Source organism: Salvia splendens, chromosome 13 (genome assembly GCF_004379255.2).
Source record: "Salvia splendens isolate huo1 chromosome 13, SspV2, whole genome shotgun sequence".
In the NCBI taxonomy this organism is placed as follows: Eukaryota; Viridiplantae; Streptophyta; class Magnoliopsida; order Lamiales; family Lamiaceae; genus Salvia; species Salvia splendens.
Window position 1 is genome coordinate 29,568,703 of NC_056044.1, and position 22,499 is coordinate 29,591,201.

The 22,499-nt window shown below is 37.7% G+C and overlaps 5 protein-coding genes across 7 annotated transcripts; 3 read left to right on the forward strand and 2 right to left on the reverse strand.

The window, feature by feature from the left end:
- Window positions 1-445: 445 nt before the first annotated feature.
- On the reverse strand, window positions 446-6,574 carry LOC121762090 (protein DEK-like). Its single transcript, XM_042157862.1, has 11 exons — window positions 5,873-6,574; window positions 5,295-5,328; window positions 4,498-4,577; window positions 4,317-4,376; window positions 2,828-2,935; window positions 2,670-2,750; window positions 2,478-2,555; window positions 1,492-1,975; window positions 1,054-1,151; window positions 924-954; window positions 446-842 (listed from the first exon to the last, which is right to left on the reverse strand). The coding sequence occupies exons 1-11, from the start codon at window positions 6,335-6,337 to the stop codon at window positions 682-684; spliced, it is 1,680 nt and encodes a 559-aa protein (XP_042013796.1). The 5' UTR covers window positions 6,338-6,574; the 3' UTR covers window positions 446-681.
- Window positions 6,575-8,999: 2,425 nt separating this feature from the next.
- Window positions 9,000-12,629, forward strand: LOC121762689 (SWI/SNF complex subunit SWI3A-like). The gene is made up of 7 exons (XM_042158649.1): window positions 9,000-9,068; window positions 9,203-9,831; window positions 10,833-11,309; window positions 11,590-11,756; window positions 11,844-11,899; window positions 12,019-12,182; window positions 12,291-12,629. Exons 1-7 carry the CDS (start codon window positions 9,017-9,019, stop codon window positions 12,453-12,455), a joined length of 1,710 nt encoding a protein of 569 aa, XP_042014583.1. The 5' UTR covers window positions 9,000-9,016; the 3' UTR covers window positions 12,456-12,629.
- A 131-nt stretch (window positions 12,630-12,760) lies between these two features.
- LOC121762687 (recQ-mediated genome instability protein 1-like) lies at window positions 12,761-16,851 on the forward strand. Of its 3 annotated transcripts, XM_042158648.1 has the most exons (11): window positions 12,765-13,517; window positions 13,704-13,874; window positions 13,993-14,138; window positions 14,796-14,932; window positions 15,024-15,191; window positions 15,288-15,449; window positions 15,549-15,787; window positions 15,998-16,108; window positions 16,174-16,293; window positions 16,374-16,552; window positions 16,711-16,851. In XM_042158648.1, exons 1-10 carry the CDS (start codon window positions 12,915-12,917, stop codon window positions 16,530-16,532), a joined length of 2,016 nt encoding a protein of 671 aa, XP_042014582.1. In that variant the 5' UTR covers window positions 12,765-12,914; the 3' UTR covers window positions 16,533-16,552; window positions 16,711-16,851. The 3 variants fall into 3 exon arrangements, with proteins under 3 accessions (XP_042014580.1, XP_042014581.1, XP_042014582.1); XM_042158646.1 differs by having other exon boundaries at window positions 12,761-13,517; window positions 15,024-15,449; XM_042158647.1 differs by having other exon boundaries at window positions 12,761-13,517; window positions 15,033-15,449.
- On the reverse strand, window positions 16,707-18,529 carry LOC121760847 (11-beta-hydroxysteroid dehydrogenase A-like). The gene is made up of 6 exons (XM_042156449.1): window positions 18,234-18,529; window positions 17,904-18,096; window positions 17,738-17,823; window positions 17,338-17,469; window positions 17,074-17,238; window positions 16,707-16,997 (listed from the first exon to the last, which is right to left on the reverse strand). The coding sequence occupies exons 1-6, from the start codon at window positions 18,402-18,404 to the stop codon at window positions 16,707-16,709; spliced, it is 1,038 nt and encodes a 345-aa protein (XP_042012383.1). The 5' UTR covers window positions 18,405-18,529.
- A 1,080-nt stretch (window positions 18,530-19,609) lies between these two features.
- Window positions 19,610-21,924, forward strand: LOC121762749 (SNF1-related protein kinase regulatory subunit gamma-1-like). The gene is made up of 6 exons (XM_042158731.1): window positions 19,610-19,943; window positions 20,267-20,439; window positions 20,526-20,726; window positions 20,815-21,090; window positions 21,157-21,320; window positions 21,414-21,924. Exons 1-6 carry the CDS (start codon window positions 19,775-19,777, stop codon window positions 21,712-21,714), a joined length of 1,284 nt encoding a protein of 427 aa, XP_042014665.1. The 5' UTR covers window positions 19,610-19,774; the 3' UTR covers window positions 21,715-21,924.
- The last annotated feature ends 575 nt before the right edge of the window (window positions 21,925-22,499 follow it).

The following is a 22,499-nucleotide window of genomic DNA, read 5'->3' on the forward strand; positions in this document are numbered from 1 at the left end:
CATATAATTATCTATATGCTATCCAGTCAGCCCCAACGATATCCATCCTTTACTCCTTCAGGACTTCAACAACCGACTTGATCATTGATTCATATTGTTCTCTCTAGCGTTCCACCAATTTGTATTCCTACGAATTCAGAGTTCTTTTCAGTTTTCTTACTCTAGAATTTGAAAGTTAAGAAATAGATCAAAATTACTAAAATTCATGTTTTTCTAGCAACTTGGCCTTTATTATTAATGATACATATTTTCCAACAAAAAATTAAAATTATTGTTGAATTCGTACTGTATATATGTAGAAAGAATTTCAAACGAAAAAAATATTACGTAGATATATGTATCAAGCAATCTCGTAACAAAATAATCTCTTACTCTTACCGTCGATCCAAGTATTTAATTTCCCACTGTCACAAGTAAAAAAGCAATAACATAAAACAACTAAGGCTAGCAGTAAAAAACTGCACATTTATTACAGTCGTATGCTCCTATTACTAGAAAATTTATAAATTAATTTTACAAAATCAGGTATAAACATAAAAAAACAACCCTACAAATAGAACCCTAATGCCGCATTCAAAACAGAGCAAATTGCTAATGTTGTAACCCCATTTTGAACAGTCCTCCAAAAGATCAAACTATCAACTCAGATGTATATATATACTACACACCATTTGATCAAGCCTAGGCTTCATCATCTCCTCCATCTTTTCCCGATTCGTCGCCGGATTCAGAGGCTTCGTCATCCTCGTCCTCTTCATCATCAGACATATTCTTTATCACTTCCGTGATTATAGCTTTTACTTCGGACTTCCTATGCAAAAGATCTATGCTAAAATGATTTCCTGATTGTCAACCGGGCACAAAACAGTTAGTAAACCAGAAACTAAGCTTATCTAGCAGTGGGCGTGTTATAGAGGTCGTACCAAGTTGTCTGAGGATATCAGACAGTGTCGCCTGCATTTCACAAGCAAAAACGAAACGACTCATAAATAGCGAATGATGAATCCAAGATTAATCATAACAAGTAGTGTGTATGGCAAGTGGATAGCTTACAGTGTTAAAATCAACTTCCTTGAGTATGTTCACTACAACTTCATGCATTTCTTCCCGGGTAGGCTCTTCTTTAGCCTTTTTGATACTTTTGGCTTCACCTGCTCCAAAAAAAATGCTCAATATAGATGAGATTATACTCGAAGAAATCTGACAAAGGCTAATGGGAAGGGTGAAAAACATGGGAGCGTGTAGGACCAAAAAATGGATTTTGACTCAAGGTGGAGTAGTTAAAGTTCAGTCAATGAGGGACGCTTCATGAACTGTTGGCATGACAACTTTCATGCCAAAGATAACTCATTGCAGTTTTAACAAAGGATAGAAATAGACACCGTTTAACTATTGATACACAAGATGGGCATGAATTGCTTCCTCTCTATGCATTTTACATCATCCAGATGAGCGGCAAAGACTATTCAGCATAAGAGTTGAAGACCATACCTTGATTCTTCTTCACAACTTTGGTTGAAGACTTGCTTGCTGCTTTAGCCTTTGCAGGTGGACTTGTATCAACCTCAGTTTTCTTTTCAGCTTTTTGTTTCTTAGCTGAAGTCACTTTCTGTTTACTCTTTGACTCACTGTTAGCAGCACCTTTCTTTGATACAGAACTGGACGATTTTTTAGTCGATTTAGCAGGAGCATTTGAAGCATTTGTAGGGCTTTTCTTACCAGCAGACTTCTCAGCTGTCCTACCAGTATCTTTTTTAGTCCTCTTCTTTAAAGAACTCGACTGAGTATTGGGTGAACCATGCTCTTCACCTGTCTCTTCCCCTGAGTTGGTCTCTTTATCATCGCTGTCGACCCGAGCAACTTTGTCATCCTCATCCTGATCTTCTTTACTTTCTGAAGATTTGCTTTTGTCATCAATTTCTTCGTTTGTTGAAAGTTTTTTCTTTTTTCCAGAATCAGAATCCGTTTTTTGCTTCTACAGGAAATGAAATATGCAACTGTAAGGAAGCAGAGGATTTTGCACCTAGAGAATACCATCAGGGCAAGTCTACAATTCTCACTACTTTATAGACCTACAAATATCTTAACATGAATATTATATTAACGATGCGATATTGTAACTATTGAAGATATTAAGCAAAACTTATGTATTTAAATAGGGCTTCATTCTGACAGTTAGCAATTTCAATCTGCCCAGAGAGTTAGTAGGTTCCAACTTCTAAAATCTGCAACTGGAGACGACTATTACCAGCCTAACATTGAGATTTGGGTAGGAAAATAATACAGAACTAGCACCAATGTGCAACATGCAAACAAGCATACATGCATCACAGTAAGCCATAGTCAACAGTCAACACAGTATAACAGTAATGACACAGAAGAAAGGAGAAAGATAACCAACCAACTGTCCATTCAATTGACTTTCACCACTAACTTTATTTACACAACCCTTTCAACTGAATGAGAAAGAGTCTAACCTTGGTAGATTTCCCTCCAGCCAGGTTGGAAGAACCAGGGCTTTTGATTACTGGGTCATTACTCTTTCGCTTCTTACCCTTCAGATGTTATAATGGAAGGGAAATATTAAAGAAATAGAAAAAAATATTGTTATCACTTATCAGGTAAAACATAACATGCAGCAACAAAGGTAAATGAAAACATTGACTAACCTTTTCCTTGTCAGCAAGCAACATCTCTGATGTGACATGAGGAGATTCCAGGAATTCCAATAACTTCACTGAGAGTTCTTCCTGGATGATACAAAATAATATTAACAAGTGGAAGAGATTTCAAGAATTATAACATAGAACAAAATACAAAAGCTTACCTTCTTTACAGAAGCCTTATTGTCAATATTAAGAACATCACAAAAATCTATCAATTTTTCTTTGACACATTTATCAAGCTTCTCCTTAACTTTGGTCCTCTGTTTTCCCTGTTAATACATAGAGCATATGCTAGGCTCAGTGCAAAACTAGCTGTAGATATAAGAATTTAAAAATTCAAATATAAAAAAGAAAACAATAAAATAATACACATGCTCGTGCTGTAAAGAAGTTTCTCAAGCACATGAGAAACAACATAAATATCTCATCTTAGTAGGTGATCATATTTGAGAATCAAATCTTGTATATCCAAACACTATCACATAGGAAAGACTTGAAGAGCACACTATAAACAAATAAGGATCTGCTTAAACTGCAAATGACTCCTTTTTTTGTCTCAAGACACTGATATGGATATGCAGAAAAGATATTTTTTAGTTTGTTAGTTACTAGTACTATTATTAGTTGTTTATTGTTATCAAGAGTCTTGTTATTAGTGGAGTCTTAGAGATAGGTTTATCTGTAAGAGTTTTATTTAGGTTGGAGTCTTTTATAGAGGAGTCATTTATCTTTTATCTTTTTTTACTATCTAACCTTCCAATTCTATGTTGATATCATGCTGCATCTAATGTTTTGTATGATGCATAGCAATAGAAGGTTTAAAATGAAAGTCTTATTTGAAAGTAGAAAGTAAGAAACCTAGGGTTTCTTAGTAGAAATGTAAACTTAAAATAAAAACATACTCCGTCCCCCATTAATTGGAACAATTTCCTTTTTTGTCCGTCCCCAATTAATTGGCACCCTTACTTTTTACTACCTTTGGTAATGGACCCCACATTCCACTAACTCATTCCACTTACATTTTATTATAAAATTAATATACTATAAAAATAGAACCCGCATTGCACTAACTTTTTCACCCACTTTCCACTACATTTCTTAGTGTCAAGTCAAACGGTGCCAATTATTGGGGGACGGAGGGAGTTTAAAGCATCGGCCTACGTGCACAGAACCAGTCACACAGTTTAACACTGACAGGATTGGTTTTAAAGATGAATATTTTGAACTAGGCAATTCTCAGTAGAAAAGACTACACATTGATGCTAGTCACATCATCTGCTACCAAATCATAAAGTTCAAAAGTGAAGTGCAATCAATCAGAGTATATTAGCAACCCCTAATGGTGAGTGTATGATGGCACATAAGATCAGAATTCACTTGACTACCATATAGAATTATTCAAGCCTTTCTGATCAGAAAGCTAGAAGAACCATGCAAACTAACTATTTATTTAGAAATCAATCAAAGGAGTACAAAATTATTTTACCATATGAAGGTTTCCTGAAGATATAAAATCTCTCAACCAATCAAAGGATGTGAGCAATAAAACAATTACTACTATTTATCTAGTTGATACAGTAAGATTTAGCCATAAGACTCGAACAATGTAAACCTCAACAAGAAGAGAATAAAAAGAGAGAAACACCCCACCTCATTCTCAGTCCATACAAAACCTGAAAAGAGGCCGATATTTTTCTTAAGATTATGCACCTGAACAGAAGGGGTAATCATGAGACTCCAGATGATGACAGAAAATCAACAGGGCAATTCAAAATCACCATTGCAGCAAAGTTGCAGAATAAGCACAACAAGATATATTACAATATGAAACCTTTGCTTTTTTCCCATAAAGAATGATGTGGAGAAGGTGCAGGTTCTCGTCAGCTTTTCTCTTGGACAACTTGAAGGCCACTGAAACATGCATAAGATCATAGAAACAGCATGACTCATTTTAGCATAACAAATTAATCCGCTAAAAACATCAGTAGATAAAGCCAGATACCAGAAACACATCATGTGTAACTACAGCATTATGCCACCATATATGCTCATAAGGCATAAGCTATCGGCTAGGACTGTCCTGCCCTATCGTAGAAAACACATGTGATGCGCTCACTTCATCCTCAGGCTCCGGATGCGGCCATGTATAAACACAAACAAAGCTCATCACATGATAGTCATGTTTTGGCAACCTACTAATGACAGGACGACAAGACTTGTTCGTTGATGCAAACCATTTGGATCTTTATATGTAATACAAGTAGCAAAATAAATAAAATTTTCATAAAGAAACTTTTTAGTAGTAGCAAGCCAGTTTTATATGTACATGAATGGACAATTTACTAGTGCATGTTCCGCAACAGGTGTAATGCACATAAACTCATCTAGATGAGGGAATCAGTCATCTCACTCTAAGTCATATAAGAAAATCACATAAGGAAAGTTCTGCTTGCAGAACACACATCACATCATATATTTAAAGTTTCTTAAGAAATCAACAAAATTGCAGCAGCAATCATCACACAAAAATGAATTTTGAAATCACAACCCAGCTTATTGATTTCCATTATCTAATCTCTCCCTACTTCATTGACCAAAAAAGGTAAATCCAAGATGACTGAAATATACCATTGGGGATGTCTTTGAGCTGTGTGCCTTGACCCTGTCAGAATAGAGCGAAAGTAGCAATTAGAAATTCTAAAGACAACCCTTATAAAAAACAAAAACTAATGATATAACAGGGAAGAACATGGAACAAGATACATGAAAAATAGCAAAATTTCCTTCTATTGTAGTACCATTCATTCCGCATAAAACATACCAAGTGCATGCTATCAAGGTAAGAGCATTCTTTTCAGTAGAAATACATGTCCAATTTCAGGAAAGTAGTAACTTTCCGAAGGCAGGATATATAAAAACTATATTTCTAATGAGATTGCTGCTAGTTAAATAAAATACTTATTCTATCTCAGAAATTATTAGCTTGGAACGACAACAAGTATGTTATGAGATCATTCTCTCTCATTCATGTCCACTATTAATTCTGAAACTTTACAGTTACAGCAAAATGATACTACATCTATTCTTATGAACCTAATTGAATCAAAACTATGAAACAATTTCTGTATCAGTTTATCATCTTCCCTTTAAAAAAAAAAAGACATGATCGCAAAAGATAACAATTTATGTTAAACGGATCATGGTACCTTCTCAATTGCCAAAGGCTTGCGAGCAGAACTCTTTGCCGACTCATTCACCGTGAATCTCTCAACTGTCTTCCTCTCCCTGGTCGGCCTGTCACTCACAGGCGTCCTAGGTGACGACAGTTCGTCCGTCTCGGTCGCTCTCTTTTTTCTTGAATTCGTTGCTGCACTCTTCTTCTCTTCTCTATCTTCGCCATCTTCTTCTCCGCCACTTTTGGCCTCTTCTACTTCTTGGTTTTTCGCTCCCTCGTCTTCCCCCGCATTTCCACCTACTTCTGCCATCTCATCATCCTCCACCTCCTTCTCATTCTCCTGTTGCGTTTCCTCAATTACCTCCTTTTCCTCCAGTTTCGCGGCTTCCACGCAGCCGGCATCGTCCTTGAGTACCCCTTTTTCTTCAGCTTCTGTCGAGCCCTTCTCCTCCTCTTGCTTATTGCATGCTTCCGACGTTTCCTTCTCCGATTCCATCAAAATTATTCGGTAGCGATCAACCAAAACCCTAAATTCCTGCTCACGGTTGGTTGTATGTATGTGTATATAGAGTGTTTTGAGGATTTTCAAGTAGATTCTGTGCAGGAAGCAATAGATCAGGGAAGCTAAGCTCTTCGTTGTGAGTGATTTTGTGATCTTAAAATCTTAATCAGAAATACTATAATTAAAAATTAGGGCAAAAAGTTGGGGTCACAATTTGGGGATTTCGGGATTTTGTAAATACATCGTGATTAGATTATGATTTATTTATGACATTTACTAAAAATAAATTGTTATGGAGGAATGCAATTTATTGGGTGATTAACACTTACTAAAATAAATGTTATGGAGGACCGCAATTTATCGGGTAATTAACACTTACTGAAAATAATTGTTATGGATAATTGCAATTTATTGGGTATTTGGGTAGGTATATCATGAAAAGTCTATCCAAAGGGCATATATATTTAGTAGGACTATTCAAAAATTAAATAAGAAAAATAATCAGAATCTTATAACTAAAGACGGTGTAGTTTTTCATTATTTTTTTTCTAACTCTTCTTAATTAAATTTTAAAATACTTACAAATTTAAACATTTAAGGCTCCATAGCAATTATTTTTAAAAAATTAATAGTGGTAACTAGTACTCCTAATTTTTTTGAATCATTCTTAATATAACAATAAGATAAATAATAATCATTAAAATAGCTATTATTTTTATTATTATTACAATCAATTAATAATTTATGAAAAATAAATTAATGTAATTAAAATTTATGAATCATAATCATATAAATAATAATACCACAACTTATTATTTTTATTATTTCGCTCAAAAAATTTTAATATAATTTTAAAATTCTGCATTATCTTATTATTATTATTATTATTATTATTTAGTAATAATAAGCTTAATTAAAACCCTAATATTTAGCTAGAAAAAGCTTACTTTGGTTTTTATATTAGTTAATTAATTTAAATTAAATTATTTAATACTAAGTATAAATTTATAATTCTAACAAGGTTTTTTTTATGTTTCCAAACACATGATATAGCTTATCAGGAATCATATTTTGTATACTTATATTCTTATAATAGGACATCTATACAATATATAAAATGGGAGTTTTGGAGAAATTTACAAGACTGTCATTTAATTTAAAAAATTAAATTAAATTAAATTAAATATATATATAATTTAAAGGACATTAAATGTATGATTAAGTGGAGTGAGTGGGAGGTTTTACTTATGTGTGATTAAGTGGAGTGAGTGAGGTTTTACTCACCCAAATAGATCAGACAACGATGACATGACATCCAGCATTTTTTCCCCTCTGAAGATTTATTTCCATCTTTTGACATTGGAATCTGATTTTCTGGATCATCATAAGAATATCCCAATTGGAGGCCATACTTAGATCTTATCTTCAACATCAAATCATGATAAAATCCAGTAGCCTCAAAGAGGAAGGTCTTAAACTAAGTTCAGATCTTTGTAAGTCGATCAGGTACAGCACGGAGTGTGCCTTTACCATTTTAGGGTGTAGGTGATCCTGCTGAAGCCGCTGCATCAAAGAGGGCCCTTAGCCCCTCTATCCTTCTATAATGCAATTGCCATAGAGTATATTCTATATCATGTTGTTTAAAAAAAGCATGGTCTTCAAGGATAATTGCTTCATAATTTTCACGCATATTCTGCCATGTGTTAGATATTTTTTATCCTTTCATCGAATGCATGTGGTGTGAATTGTTCGATTGTGTACTTTCACGGGTCTCATCTTATGCTTTGCTCTACGGATGATCGTTTTAATACATATTGATTATTGATTATGTGCGTTGCAAATTGATTTTGTTCCTTATTTTATTGTAGTTTTAGGTGAGGCGGACGGCTTTAAAGATGACAAACGAGTTATTTTACCTATAGGTTCTGTTGAAGAGTGACGATTGTAAAGAATTGAAGGTTTTAGTTTATAATGATGATATTGATTTTAATTTTAAAGTTAATGTAGTGTATAGAAAAGTTTTAAAAATGATGAGTAATTATCCAAATTCTTTATTGTGATAGATTTTTATCTTCCTACTCCATGATTTAATGTTTAAACATTATATTATGTGATTTGTTTCAAATTTATTATGCTTCAATGTTGACTAGTATAGATTTTTGATTCTCATATAACTAAAATTGTTACTCATATTGTTCATTTTAAATATTGATTCTAATTTTATTTAATTAATTTAAAATTGAAAATTAATGTTTTAAAAATATATTAATATGTGCATAGCACATATGTGATACTAGTTATTTTTAAAAATAAACAATTTTTTAGAAGAATCTAATTGTGTTGTTGTATTAACTAAATTATGCTCGGATAAGTATCAAATTAAACTGTGCATAGAAAAAAAGTTAGAGATTGGATTTGCTTTCGAATACGGTTTAACTCTCAATCAATTCTGGCGAATTTGGCATACGGTTTAAAAAACAAAAATTTAATAATTTCTAACGTTAAAATAAAAGAAAATTAGCATAATTTATTCATTTTAAATACTTTAAATAAGCCATTATGATCTTTAATGAAGTATATACTGTTTTAAGGGCAAAATCGATATTTACTTCTGAACACATTTTAAACCCCCTAAAACGTGACCTATAACCCAAAATTCAATCTTGCTTCGCCATGGAAAGAATCATTCCAGAGTTGGAGCTCTACACCATTCCCAGCTACTCCAGTAAGTATCCATGAATCCACCATCCCCCATATCTCCATAATTATATCTCACACGACTGCAATTTCGCACTTCATTATGCCCTAATCTTGAAATCTGTGTTTTTTTTTTATTTCTTGATTTATCGGTAAAAACAGGTTGGTTCTCTTGGATTAACATTCACGAAGTCGAGAAGTTTTCTCTGCGAGAATTCTTCGACGGCAGCTCAATCACCAGAACGCCCAGAATCTACAAAGAGTACAGGGACTTCATCATCACCAAATACAGAGAGGACCCTTCCAGAAAGCTCACTTTCACCGAGGTCCGGAAGTCGCTAGTGGGCGACATCAGCGTCCTCCACAAAGTTTTTACGTTTTTGGAGAAATGGGGTCTCATTAATTTCAACGTTTCTGGTAGTGATGTGGGGGGAAATAGTCGTGAGGGGGGCTCTGGAACGGCGTCGTTCGGGGATGAGGAGGAGGAGAGGGAGGGGGATTGGAAGGGGCGGATGAAGGTTGAAGAAGGTGCCCCTCATGGGGTGAGAGTGGTGGCAGCGCCCAATTCCATGAAACCGCTAGTGGCGCCACCCCAACCGCCTCCTTCTGTGGGAGGGGATGGTGGCGGGGTCGTTGGGGAGGTGGGAGAAAGTGGGTTTAAGTGGCCGCCATTGGCCTCTTATTCGGATGTTTACGGGGAGTTGATGTTGCAGGAGGAGAGGAACAAGGGTGGTGTGGTGTGCGGGAATTGTAAAGAAAATTGTGATTCTAAACAGTATGAATATACGAAGGTACCGTAGTTATGCCTCCACCTTTCAAGTTGTGTTATCTTGTTACAAAATATCGAACTTACTATCTGAACTTGTCGATTCAGGATTGACTGTTTCCGTTTTCTCGTGTATGTACGTTATAATATCATTTTAAGAGAAACTTTGTATGCCTTACTGTTAATATGCCATCCATCACAAATGATTGTTGACTTGAACTCTTGCTCAAGTTGAATTACATACCTTTATTTGATGCCTAAGAAACAGATAAGCATCCTCTATGTAACTAATTGGTTTGTGATGATTGTGAGTACTTGCAAAATGAGTTATTCTAACTCCTTAACACTAAAGCCAAAGCATATACCTTGTCTCTTCAGCTGGCTGAATGAATTTATCATGTATCCCTCTTATCAATCACCAGTCTTTCTCCTATTTATTTGTTCTTTCCAATTTATAATAAGAAAAGGTATGATTATAGTAAAGCTTGGAACCCTCTAAATTTTATGGTGTGATTTGGAAATTCTGAGATTCAATCTGTTTGTTTTTAACAAAATTTATGGGTGTTAAGTAAAAAAAGATAGCTATGGCCTGAACTGCTCGGGTAGCTATGTCTGTCTCCTCTTTACTCCAATTGTTACTTCAAATGCTCCATAGGGTCATTTTCAAGAGGTTGACAATTCTTCTTGTTTTGTTAAATGAGATGTTTCTTCTTGCTTGCTTTCCTTTGCGGGCTGAATAGCATCTTTTTTTCTACAGCATCTTGCTTTGTCCGCGCGTACACAGATTTACATATTTCTTATGCATAGGTTTTAGAAAATATACCTGGAAAAAAGGGCATATTATGCAATGATTCTAGAAAATAACAATTGCTTAGTGTTAATATGTAGCTATCTGTTGAAGATAGGTTGTAGTGTTAGTTTGCATTTTAGATGCTGAAGTAAACCCAAAAAGACATACTGGTAATATGTGGTGACTTGCACTTCTTCAAAATCACCATTTCTTGACTTTTGTTTTGCCTGTACCAGGAGGCAAGTTTTATTCTTTGTGAAAAATGCTTCGAAAGTGGAAAATATGAGAAGGAAAAATCGGCAGATGACTTCAAGTTAAAAGATACTGTTAATCAGGCAGTTGGCTGGACAGAGGAGGAAACTCTACTTCTTTTAGAATCTATCTTAAAGCACGGAGATGACTGGGATCTTGTTTCTAAGAATGTTCAGACAAAAAGTAAACTGGAATGCATCTCAAAGCCTATGCAGCTGCCATTTGGCGATCTTATGTTGGGGGCTGGCCTTAGAAAGGGTGGATTATTGGATATAATTGGTGATGGCAAGCAAGCACCGGTACCTTCTAGTGAATCACTAGAATCTGTGAAGGCTGAGGAACCAAGCTCCGAGGTTCAGAATAAGGATCAGCAGAACGGAGATGCCAAGTGCGAAGGTCCTCTAAGGAAACGAGTGTGCACTGGACCAACTTCTGATGCTGGAAATTATATGATGAAACAGGTACTTAATCAACTTCTACAAAAAGCTGTATATCTTGTTTGGTGTTGCTCTATTGACTTCGAGTTTTTCATATCAACCATTCTGAAAATCATAACTTGTACTGCTCGACAATGATGATATTGCATTTAATCTTTTTGAAGAATTAAATAGCTGTGTAATGTTCTGGGGTAACTCGCATTTAGTTATACTGCTTGTTATGATCTGATTCGCTCTTCAGTAAGCTGTTGTCAAGTTTGTTGTTATTTTTGTCTGTGTTGGCTTTTGACATCTAGTCCACCAGGTAACTCGCATTTCTACGATGTTGGATCCACATATCACAGCTTCGGCAGCTGATGCTGCTATTACTTCTCTTTGCTACGAGAACCAGTGTTCAAGAGAGCTATTTGACGACAATGATGGCAAATTTTTCGACTCAATAGGCTCCCCTGAAGCCAGTAATCCTGAGAGGTACCTGTCTAATTTTCTGTTGGATCTTACATCTTCAGATAAAGTATTGAATATTAAAGTCAGCTGAAACTTGTTTCTACTCATCAGAGACGCTGATTGCGATGCTGATAATGCAGAAGAAGATAAAAACCCCAATCAATCAGGTATAAAGAGTTGTGCTTTATTTGATTCCAATCACGCTCTTCTTAATGTGTATTACCTCCATTCATATGAACTTCTGGGGCTGTTGTTGATACACCAAATATATGACAATTTTTTGCAGAAATTGGGGGGATATCATTTGCGAAGAATATAATACCGCTAAATTTGAAAACGCGGGCTGCAACTGCAACAGCACTTGGTGTAGCTGCTGCAAATGCAAAGATGTTGGCTGATAAGGAGGAGAAAGAGATTGGAAACTTGGTTGCTATTATGATTGAGAAACAGGTTTTATTCTTGAGATAAAATCACAAAGCATCCAACTTCAAAACTTGGATTCTGAAAAATGAAAGGAATTTATTCTGTTTGACATTTTTGTTTTATAAATTGTTGCAGCTCAAGAAACTGCAGGGCAAGGTGAAGCATTTTGAAGATCTTGAGCTAATTATGGAAAACGAAAACACCCAACTTGAAGAAGCCGAGCAATCTCTCATCATGGAGAGACTGGACGTGTTGCAAAGGGCGTTCGATGCTGGTATACCCAGATCAAAAGGAGCATAACTTGACCAAGTTTCAAACAGATTCTCTTTCACATTTACCTGTATTTGTTGTTATACGTTAGTTCTACTAATTGATTGATAAAAAGCTAAGTAAATGCACGATTTGTAAACCCTAGTGAGAAGTGGCATTCTAATATTTAACTCTAAATTGAATGAATATATTCACATTTACCCATTTTCCAGATTCTATATATAAGCTCTTTAATAACCCTCATTCTTTTTTTAATCACTATTAATTGCCCTTAAAATTTTAAAAAAATATGTCATTGTTGGTTTATCATGCATCGTTAAAAGTGTCAAAACAAATCACAAATTTCTGTCCAAATTTATTCTCTTCTATTTTATTTTTAGTTTCTTTAAGATAATAAATTAATTTATAAAAAAATGGTTGTCGGGCGTGGCCGGAATTTGCGGATGAAACCTATAATTTGTATCTCAAAATTTGGGGGGAAAGTGGAAAATGAATAGAAGGCGCCTCCTTGTAGTCTCCTCCGACGACGAAGACGACGATGATAACCCCTGCCCTCCGCTGCCTACTCCTCCTCCGCCTCAACAGCACTGGTTAGACGAAGACGACCTCATCGCCGAAGACATCGAGTCCGATTTCCAAACAGTTACACTGAACTCCGCAAATCCTACTCCCGGCAGCAACAATTCCTTCACCGCACCCCCCACCGCCACTCACACACAAGGAAACCACCGATTCGAGCCGATTCCACTTGATATCTCCGACGAAGACCGGGAAGATGTTTCTACCGGTGACAATGCCTTCCCTGAAGCCACGAACGGTAATCACGGTCATTTTCAAGTGTCGGAGTCGCCGGCGGTGGATGGGGTTTTGAAGAGGCTAGGGCTCAGTGTTAGGGGAGAGTGGCTGGATTCGTGTTTACAAGGTTTGCAGGCATCCACGCCGGGGTTTCAGAGAATGGACGATTCATCGAAGGCTAAGCTTTGCTTTAAGCAGTTGTTCTGGTCGGACATGAATTTCTGCGGCGCGGGGGTGCTTCCGCCGAATGTGCACACATTGCATTTGGTTGATCTCAAGGGGCCTTTTGTTCTTCAGGTGAAAATCGCTAAAATTTTTCATCAATATTTTTAATCAAGAGGTATTCTAAAAACTGTTTAAAACTGGAATTGAACGCGTGTGGGACTTACTGTAAAATCAGTGATGGTTGTATTATAGGCAAATGCGAAAAAGATTGATTCTGAGGTTTTAGACATTATTAGGGCTAATTGCATGTTTACGTAGGTGGATGAGGCAGTAAACATAAGCAACCCTGTTCGCGGGAGGTACCAAAACGCTGCTCCGGGAATCAAGAGATGCCTTAAACTGTCTATGACAGACGGAATCCAACGTGTGTTTGGCATGGAATATCGACCCATCAAAGATCTTCAAGTTTTGGGGCCGGCAGGACTGAAGGTCGTGCATATGCATATCCACGTTTCATGATTTTCAGTCCTGCATATGCTTATCCATGTTTCATGATTAGATATGTAGGAGGTTGTAGCAATTGATTAAATCATGAAAAAAATTGCAGGTAGTTGTTTGTAATGTACATGTTAGGCATGGGCTCTTGATGCTAGTCCCTGAAGTTATTGAGGTGTTGGGAGGAGCCGTAGATGAGTTGGAAGCTGCACGACAGAGGCTTGTTGAAGAAATAAATAAGCCACCTCGGGGAAGAAGGTACTGATGAACACTTGAAAATTGAGTATCTGTTGCATTTAACTCCATTGAATGGTATTACATTCATGAAACTGCCATTTAGTTTGACTTGGTAATCTTTCTTTTGTTCTTGCTAAAGTTCTCACTATTTTCTAGAGAATAGAAGGAGATGAATGTAGGCAACTATATATCTGTGGCTTATGCTTTTATTTGCATGCTGATTGTTCCTTCTGATGGGCATTTCTGCAACCGGAGTTTGGAAGAATTTAATTTCCCACATTTTTGGCTTCATCTGATTCATCTGTAGTCTATCCTTTTCCATGTTTCATTTGAGCTATTATTGACCTTCTGTGTTACATTCCTAAAGTAAGAAATACTAATAGAATTGCGTTGGCTGAATGAATTGAAGTTTTTTTCAGTGTATATAGGTACTGTTGATGACAGAGGAATTGTTTGCATCCCTTTAGGATTGTTCGAAAATGTATTACAAACTTGAGCAGCACTCTAAATTGCGAAGATGCTTGTAAAATTTAAACCTTAGAATTCAATGGTGGGATTGGTCAAATAAATTTACTACTCTTATCTGATAACCCACATAAACTCTGTAAATTCAGAACTTTTGTGCTGCTTTGGATAACTCTCCATGACTGGGAGATGACCTATATTTAATAAATGCAGAAATAGGCCAGGGGAGGTTGTTCCTCTGACAACTAGGGCAACACTTGCTGCATGGCCACCTAGTAATGATGCAGTTCCAGGGCATGTAGATAATAACCGCCCAACGAATGTAATTCCCCAGCAAACAAGCAGGCAAGGTATGACATATTGAGCAGACTTGCAAACTCAGACCTAGGTTCTGGTTCTCATATTTTTGTCCACGTACTTGTTGCTTACCAACTTGTAAAGGTTATGCAGCTAGTGTACCTGCCAATGATATGCACAGACAAGACTTTGCTACTCCAATTAATAGAAATGATGCTGTGGCCAACAACACTTCACATGCACCCTGGCCACCTGAACAAGATGAAATTCAAGGGCATACTGATCCTCCTATAACTACTCATTCACGACAAGGTTCATCTATAATCTATAATAAGGAAAAATATCTTTTTCCTGTAGCTATCTCCCAATGCTTGGAAGATTTTCCTATTTTTTTCCATGATACCATAGGCCCTGGCAGACGCGGACAAGACATTGAAGTTCCTGTGTATCGAAGTAATCCTCAGCCTAGTACCGTGCCTGCACTGCAGCGTGCACAATCTGTTGCCACTGCTCAGCATATTAATGAACCCTCATCAGAAGTTTTGACACCTTTAGGAGGGACTAGGCAAGGTATATTGAACTAATGTACATATTGATAGTTGTATGACTCATGAAATCCTCAGTTTCTTATGAAAGATCTTAACTTGCTCCATCATGTGAATCTCCCAGGCACCCCTGCCAGTTATATGCCTGAGGAGGATGTTCATGCACCTGTCGGCATGGATGATGACGAGGCTAACACATCTTCCATACACATGGATGTTGATGATATATCTACTGTGGATAATCTGGAACCGCATTTTATACTTTCTGGAGATAAAGAACCCCCTTTCATATATTTGGCTAGTTTATCAGCAAAGTATGCAGCTATTGATGATGAAACATCTGTTGTTCGAGGAAAAATAAAGGTATGATCATAGCTGGACTACAAATTTTATCCGCATTATTTAAGAGTTCCTCTTCTTCTCAAATTAACAACCATAGATAGACATCTCTTCTAAAAAAACAAAGAGTTATAGACATCTTGGAAGCTCTCATCTTGAGTTTGTGCTTATATGGATTTCATATGAATTATGCTTGAATATTCAGCATAAGTATATCACCTGCTTCCGTTGCAGTGTATAATAACTGGTGTCAAGGGATTTCAATTCAAAGGAAGGTCTACCTTTGAACTTCGTGTTTATATCGACGATGGCAGTCTTATCTCTGAGATCCTCATCGACCACAACGTGAGTAATTCATTCATGACTGTCCTCCTAAATGGTTACTTCTGTCTAATTGCTTTCTCCTTTAGGTTGTACGGAATGCAATTGGTTATTCTACTCAAGAGGTTTCAAAGGCCTATGAGTTTCCAGAAATCAAACGGATCAAGGAGGCAGCAAAAGAATTTCAAAAATTTCTAGCTAATTTTGAGGTCAAATTCTGAGTTTGTATCTATTCCCTTCCTCTTGACAATATATCTCTTTCTTGAATTTAAGATTTATTGTTTATCAGGGGACATTGCTTGTAGAGATGCGCAGAGAGTCTACCGTCCCAGTTGCCGTGGAGATGGACCAGGGCTGTCCTACCTCTGATGCTCGGTTGCTTCTTGAGAGGGTCAAGTCGCTGACTTCTACCCCTATCCCCCTAAACACTAAATCCTTATCCCCATAAGCTCTAGACATTAACAAGAGGTACATGCATATATATATATATAGATACATACAGTAATTACAGCTGGTGACATTACTTGCAACTGTCTGTTTCTATGCTGCAAATCTTAACTACCCTTAGGATTTTGATTCAAAGAGAAGTAAAGTAGTACTAACTGGATTATCCTCTTCTTGATCAGTACATCTTGATGGTGGGGGATCGAATGGAATCTGGCCACATGATGTCCTTTATTCCGGGCAAGTCTACAACTTTCTTGCTTATAGCTTGTGTGGGAGGAACTCCAGGGTCAGTGAGCAGGTACCAATGGTTGAACCAGTCGACAGCCTCAGGGCACAGCGCCTTGACGAAGAAGGTGGCTCCCATCCAGGGCGGCCATGTCAAGTAGCTGTCTCCACGGCACGCGCTCTTGACAACTGCCTCCGCACATCGTCCCACCGTCTCTACTGGAACAGCACTCATCACTACCTGGAGTTTAACAAATTCATTGATCATTGTAAGATAAATATTCGAAAACTGGCTAATGATAATAAGATATTCTTACATCCCTCATGTCTTGGTCTACCACCATTTTGCCTTCCTTGTTAAGGAATTTGCCTTTTGTGACCTCGGATTCTGTTAATCCTGGAGTGACGATTGTGATCCCAATATCGGGTGCAACCTCTACCCTCACAGTTTCTAAGAAACTCACCACTGCAGCTTTACTCGCCTGCCAACCATAGTTGGGCGTTGCTTAGATAAAGAAGATAGGCATGTGAAATAATGAATATATATATATAATGATACATTATATCATTTGATACTAGACATTGTAAAAGCTCAGCCTCGGCGCATTGAGCCAGCTCGTGGAAGAAGTGATCACCACCATCTTCCCCTTTGTCATCCTCAAGTAGGGAGCACCATAGTAAGTCGCATACACCACACCCCAAAAGTTTGTATCCTGTCAACATAAATATTATTCTCTCGGTCCCAACGAAGATCAAAGATAACTTACTTTTCTTTTTGATTTGTTCTAATGATGGTCACCCATCTTTAAAAAATGAAATCTTTTTACTAGATCTTTTCACATCATTTTATTTTATCTCCTTCTTTATTCTTTATCTAAGAGGTCGTCTTTGTTATGATCCTGCATAAATCGTTGTCCCAGTTGGGCACAAGGAGTATTATAGTTGGACTTTCAAATCAAGAACTGGGATTGACAGATTTACCATTGCCGGTGAGAAGTTGTCAACCTCAAACGTATCTTCAAACATGCTAACCGGAGTAACACCGGCACTCACCACAAGATGATCCACTAAACAAATTAATTTGAGAAAAATCATATTCATGCAAAATCAAAACATGAAAGCAGTTCATAGATAGTTAGTTACATACATCGGCCAAATTGGTTGATTGCCTCCTCGATCAATCTCCGACACTCTTGATCATCGGAGACATCGATCCTTAGAGGCACGACACCAGGGGACCCGAGCATGAAGGCTCTCTCGGCCACTTCACTCAGAGCATTCTCTCTCCTGGCGCCGATGACCAGAAACGCACCCCTCTTGGCATACTCATAGGCTATGTGCTGTTTACAAAAATGCATTAATATTACTGTTGGGGTTCCCATATCGGAGAATTAGAAAATGTGCAAACAGGCCTTCCCTTTTGGGGAGTGTTTCAAAAGCAAAACCCTCACAGCAACTAGAATCGTGAATGACAAACCTCTCCGATGCCGGAAGAAGCTCCAGCGATGACGACGACCTTTCCGGCGACGTTTTCGGGGAAGAGGGAGCGGCAGAGGTAGCTGAGGGATTTGAAAGCGAGGTAGGGCGGAAAGAAGAAGAGGAATGCGGCGGCGGTGATGATGTTGAGAGTTCCGGTGATCAAATCCATGGAGAAAGTGATTCAAACGGTGAAGCAGCATTGTGATCTGTTATGGTAGCATGAATCTTAATTGACACGTATGCACACTTTTCGACAGCTATTGTACTTTCAAATGCCAGTTTTGAGTTATTTAACAGCTTTTTAAGTCACTATCAGATGGCAACTCAAATGTAAATACACTTCTACCTACCTAGTGCAGAAAGAAAGTGGTTGTGAGAGTGTGATTACAAATACAATGCTCGCCAGACTAAAATGTGTCTTAATGTAACAGTAATAATTGATGACATGAGTGAACCTAACTAAACTTGAAAGAATTAAGTGCCTGCCATGGAATAAGCAACAAAGCTTTTTGACTTTTAGTAAAGGAGTTGATCAATTTTAACTCCATCTGAATTCATAATTGATTTCGGAACAATATAACTAACAGTTTTCGCTCACAATTGATGACTATTGAAAAAATTAAGTTAACCACCTATGATGGAATGAGCAACAAAGTTTTCTATTTTAACAAAGGAATTGATCAATCCTGACTAAAATAGCAGACATTTCGAAGCCACGGCCACTTCAATTGCACATGCAACAATAGGAATTTGAAGAGACCAATTAATTTTATGTGAAAATTATGGTGGATGCTTAATTTTAAAGAAAATATTTTATTTCATGGAAACCAATAAAACGTTGTTTTAGGATGCTTTCCAGTTATTAATTAATATTGCTTCACTCCTGTAATATATGATTACAGATCCAAAGTTTTGATTTAAGGAATCAAATAATTGAAAATGTTGTCACACAAAATATTACTACTACAATTACAACTTACACTTATCAATATTATGATATTATTATAGTATTATTCAATTTTCAATAACAAACACCTTCATCATTGGACCTATATAAGACGATTTCAATTAAACCTTATCTCTGGATTGATCTCGATAATATATATGATATGATCCCAAAATAGAAAAGTAAAGTAAACCATACTTAAATTACATTATTAATAAATAAAATAATTACAAGTGGTGGCTATAAATAGAAATCCGGATAGCCCAAGGCTTCAAAGTAGGAGTTGAATGGAAAGGATGAAACAACGACCCAATTCAGCCGTCTCCATCTTTGACCGCCACGTGTCACCACCGGTCAACCCCATCCTGACCAATGCTGAAACATCAGACCACGAAACCAGCGTGCACCGCGCCGCACCCGAACAAGAATCCTCCGCATACAAATAGTCCGATTTTATTATACAGCATGATTGGTTTTTGGGTGTGCGTCAACTTTCAAGAAAGTGATAACATTTCAACACCTAATTTTATTCCTGTTACTCTTTAGTGGCTAATATAAGTGATCAATCCTTCTTTAAGAGAGAGAGAGGAGAGATGGCGGTGGAAGAGGGTAAAACGCCGAGAAGCCCAGAAGCTAAGCTGGGGATGCAGGTGGAGGATTTGTGGGATGTGATGGAGCCTCAGCTGAGTCCCACTGAGAAGCTCAATGCTTGTTTTGAGAGCATCCCTGTCTCTTCTTTTCCTACTGCTCCTTCATCAGAATGTAATCATTTGATCTCTAATGTCCCAGAATTTCTTCTTGTTCTTGTTTTGTTTGGTGGGTTGTACTAAAGATTTGATTTTTATCCATGTATGTGCTGATCTGGACTATCAAGATGAATATCTGGATTACATACCTTAAAGGGTTGGATTTGTATGTGGTAATTTGTGGGTTGGTGTGTTGATGGGGATTCTTGCAAATATGATGCTACATGTTTTTTATGCTCTGTTGCTTTGTTTCTTGGATTACTTTAGGGTTCCTTTTATGGCAATAATGCTGTTTGTTTGATTTTTGTGGCCTTATTCTTTGCATCTTTTGTGTGATAGTTATTGAGATAAAGTCAGACACAACTGTGGCAGAAGCAGTCAAGTTGCTTGCTGGGCACAGAGTTCTCAGTGCTCCGGTGGTGGACTTTATGGCGCCCGACGACGCCAGTTGGATCGACAGATACCTCGGCATTGTGGAATTTGCAGGCATTGTTGTATGGATTTTGCATCAGGTTCGAATTCATTTTTCAGCATTTTGATGGGTGATGATGATCAGATGCAATGTGTACGATGAAGTAGCATTGAACTTGTATTGCAGTCTGAAAATGTGGAAGGCGGCACTCCTTTCGAGGCGGCTATGAATAGCCCGGACCGTGACATTGGCCCTGCTGTTGCAGCAGCGGCCGCCTCTGGGATGTCTTCTCCGAGATATAAGAGTCTCAACCCGGACTCTCCCACAGCAACGTGTGGGAAATTCTTTGAGACACTTACTGCTTCTGATCTGTACAAAAACACAAAGGTCTTTTACTATCCGACTTACTTTCTTAGCCTATGTCTGCAGATCGTTCTTCCTAAGTTACGTGTGTGTGTGCTCGTTTGGTAACCAGGTTGGGGATATATCAGGGTCTTTCCGTTGGGCTCCGTTTCTCGCCTTGCAGAAAAACAACTCGTTCTTGACAATGCTCTTGCTGCTATCCAAGTACAGAATGAAAAGCGTCCCTGTGGTTGATCTGGGGGAAGCAAAGATCGACAACATAATCACTCAGAGCGCGGTGATTCACATGCTACAAGAGTGTGCCGGCCTCCCCTGGTTCGAAAGCTGGGGCTCCAAGAAGCTCTCTGAATTGGGGCTTCCATTGATGAAGGCCAGTAGCATGATAAAGGTAATAGTGGGGCAATAATAACATCCAACGCGGCGTGAGTGCTTTCTAAGTGGTACGTATGTGCAGGTACACGAGGACGAGCCTGTACTGCAGGCGTTTAAACTCATGAGACAGAACGGAGTAGGAGGCGTACCTGTGGTTGGCGACGATGGAAACAAGCCCGTTGGTAATATAAGCATTAGAGACATACAGTTCCTCCTTACTGCACCAGGAATCTACAAGGAATACAGGTCTGTCTCTTGATGATAAGCAGAAGAATATGAGAGTTCAGTTAGTATTACTAGGGGTTTAGCAGTGAGAGGTGAGTGGTGTTTTTGGTGCAGATCGATTACTGCCAAGAACTTCCTGACAGCCGTGAGAAGCTACATGGAGGAGCAACAGAGGACGACGCCTCTGCTGAGTCGGATGGTTGCATGCCACAGAAACGACACGCTGAAGGATATCATCGCAAAGCTGGATGAAAAGAAGATCCATCGCATCTATGTGGTGGAGGACGAAGGTGGGGAGCTCGAAGGAGTCATCACTCTACGAGACATCATCTCCAAGCTGGTGCACGAGCCTCGTGGCTACTTTGGCGACTTCTTCGATGGCGTCTTGCCACTGCCTCCCAATAGCAGGGTCTAACAAACTCGGCATGATAATGTCTGGCTCAACATTGCTCTTGGTTTTGTGAAGAATAACTTAGTGGATTTGCTGATGATATCTGTTTGGATGGGAGACTAATAATAGGCTAAAAACCCACCCCATTGCTTTTCTTTCTTGTTTCTTTGTATAGGGGAAATGAAACCTTTTGTCATTGCTCTCTTGAGAAATTGCAATAACGATTTCTTGTCTTTTCATTTGTGCCAAAGAAAAGGGTCCCTCCACAAATGTCAAAAACCATATGATCAATGTAAAATGTGGTGGTTATTTTGATGAGTAATCACTTTGAATAGAAACCTACAAAGTGACTATAGAAAGATACTGACTCATAATGCACTACCTCTTAACACCACTGATTCAATAGTGGATGTGTCAAGATCAATGGCTTAAACATGATGGGGTACCACAGAACAAGATTGTTCTGAAATGACTGGGTGGTGTAATGAAATAATACCTTAAATAGGACTTTGATTCTACATTGTCTGGAAATCTCCACAACTATTATTAGGGGAATAGAAGTGGTTCCCCCACTACCATCACATCCATACTCATTCCTTTACCCCCACTAATCCTAAAGTTTAGACATAAATTAGGAGTGTGCAAGTAATATGCAGTCTTTGCAGAGATAGCTGGTAGCATATCTTAAAATCCAACCACAAAGACTAATTACAAATCAGGAACTAGAATCCTATAGTAGAAAATTCTAAAACAATAGCCCTTCCTATTATATATTAAGGAACAATGATCAAATCAGCTAATCAAGATCT

Bases quoted from the DNA above. Each gene is read 5' to 3' on its own strand.
- LOC121762090 (XM_042157862.1), bottom strand. From the start codon at position 6,337: ATGGAATCGGAGAAGGAAACGTCGGAAGCATGCAATAAGCAAGAGGAG. The intron at 2,556-2,669 runs GTTAGTCAATGT...TAACATCTGAAG, and splicing joins TGCTTGCTGACAAGGAAAAG to GGTAAGAAGCGAAAGAGTAA. The intron at 1,152-1,491 runs GTATGGTCTTCA...TTTTTGGAGCAG, and splicing joins AGTTGTGAAGAAGAATCAAG to GTGAAGCCAAAAGTATCAAA.
- LOC121762689 (XM_042158649.1), top strand. From the start codon at position 9,017: ATGGAAAGAATCATTCCAGAGTTGGAGCTCTACACCATTCCCAGCTAC. The intron at 11,310-11,589 runs GTACTTAATCAA...CTAGTCCACCAG, and splicing joins GAAATTATATGATGAAACAG to GTAACTCGCATTTCTACGAT. The intron at 12,183-12,290 runs GTTTTATTCTTG...AAATTGTTGCAG, and splicing joins CTATTATGATTGAGAAACAG to CTCAAGAAACTGCAGGGCAA.
- LOC121762687 (XM_042158646.1), top strand. From the start codon at position 12,915: ATGAATAGAAGGCGCCTCCTTGTAGTCTCCTCCGACGACGAAGACGAC. The intron at 14,933-15,023 runs GTATGACATATT...CAACTTGTAAAG, and splicing joins CCAGCAAACAAGCAGGCAAG to GTTATGCAGCTAGTGTACCT. The intron at 15,450-15,548 runs GTATATTGAACT...TGAATCTCCCAG, and splicing joins TTTAGGAGGGACTAGGCAAG to GCACCCCTGCCAGTTATATG.
- LOC121760847 (XM_042156449.1), bottom strand. From the start codon at position 18,404: ATGGATTTGATCACCGGAACTCTCAACATCATCACCGCCGCCGCATTC. The intron at 18,097-18,233 runs GTTTGTCATTCA...TTTTGTAAACAG, and splicing joins CTTCTTCCGGCATCGGAGAG to CACATAGCCTATGAGTATGC. The intron at 17,824-17,903 runs GTATGTAACTAA...TAATTTGTTTAG, and splicing joins AATCAACCAATTTGGCCGAT to TGGATCATCTTGTGGTGAGT.
- LOC121762749 (XM_042158731.1), top strand. From the start codon at position 19,775: ATGGCGGTGGAAGAGGGTAAAACGCCGAGAAGCCCAGAAGCTAAGCTG. The intron at 19,944-20,266 runs GTAATCATTTGA...TTTGTGTGATAG, and splicing joins TACTGCTCCTTCATCAGAAT to TTATTGAGATAAAGTCAGAC. The intron at 20,440-20,525 runs GTTCGAATTCAT...CTTGTATTGCAG, and splicing joins TTGTATGGATTTTGCATCAG to TCTGAAAATGTGGAAGGCGG.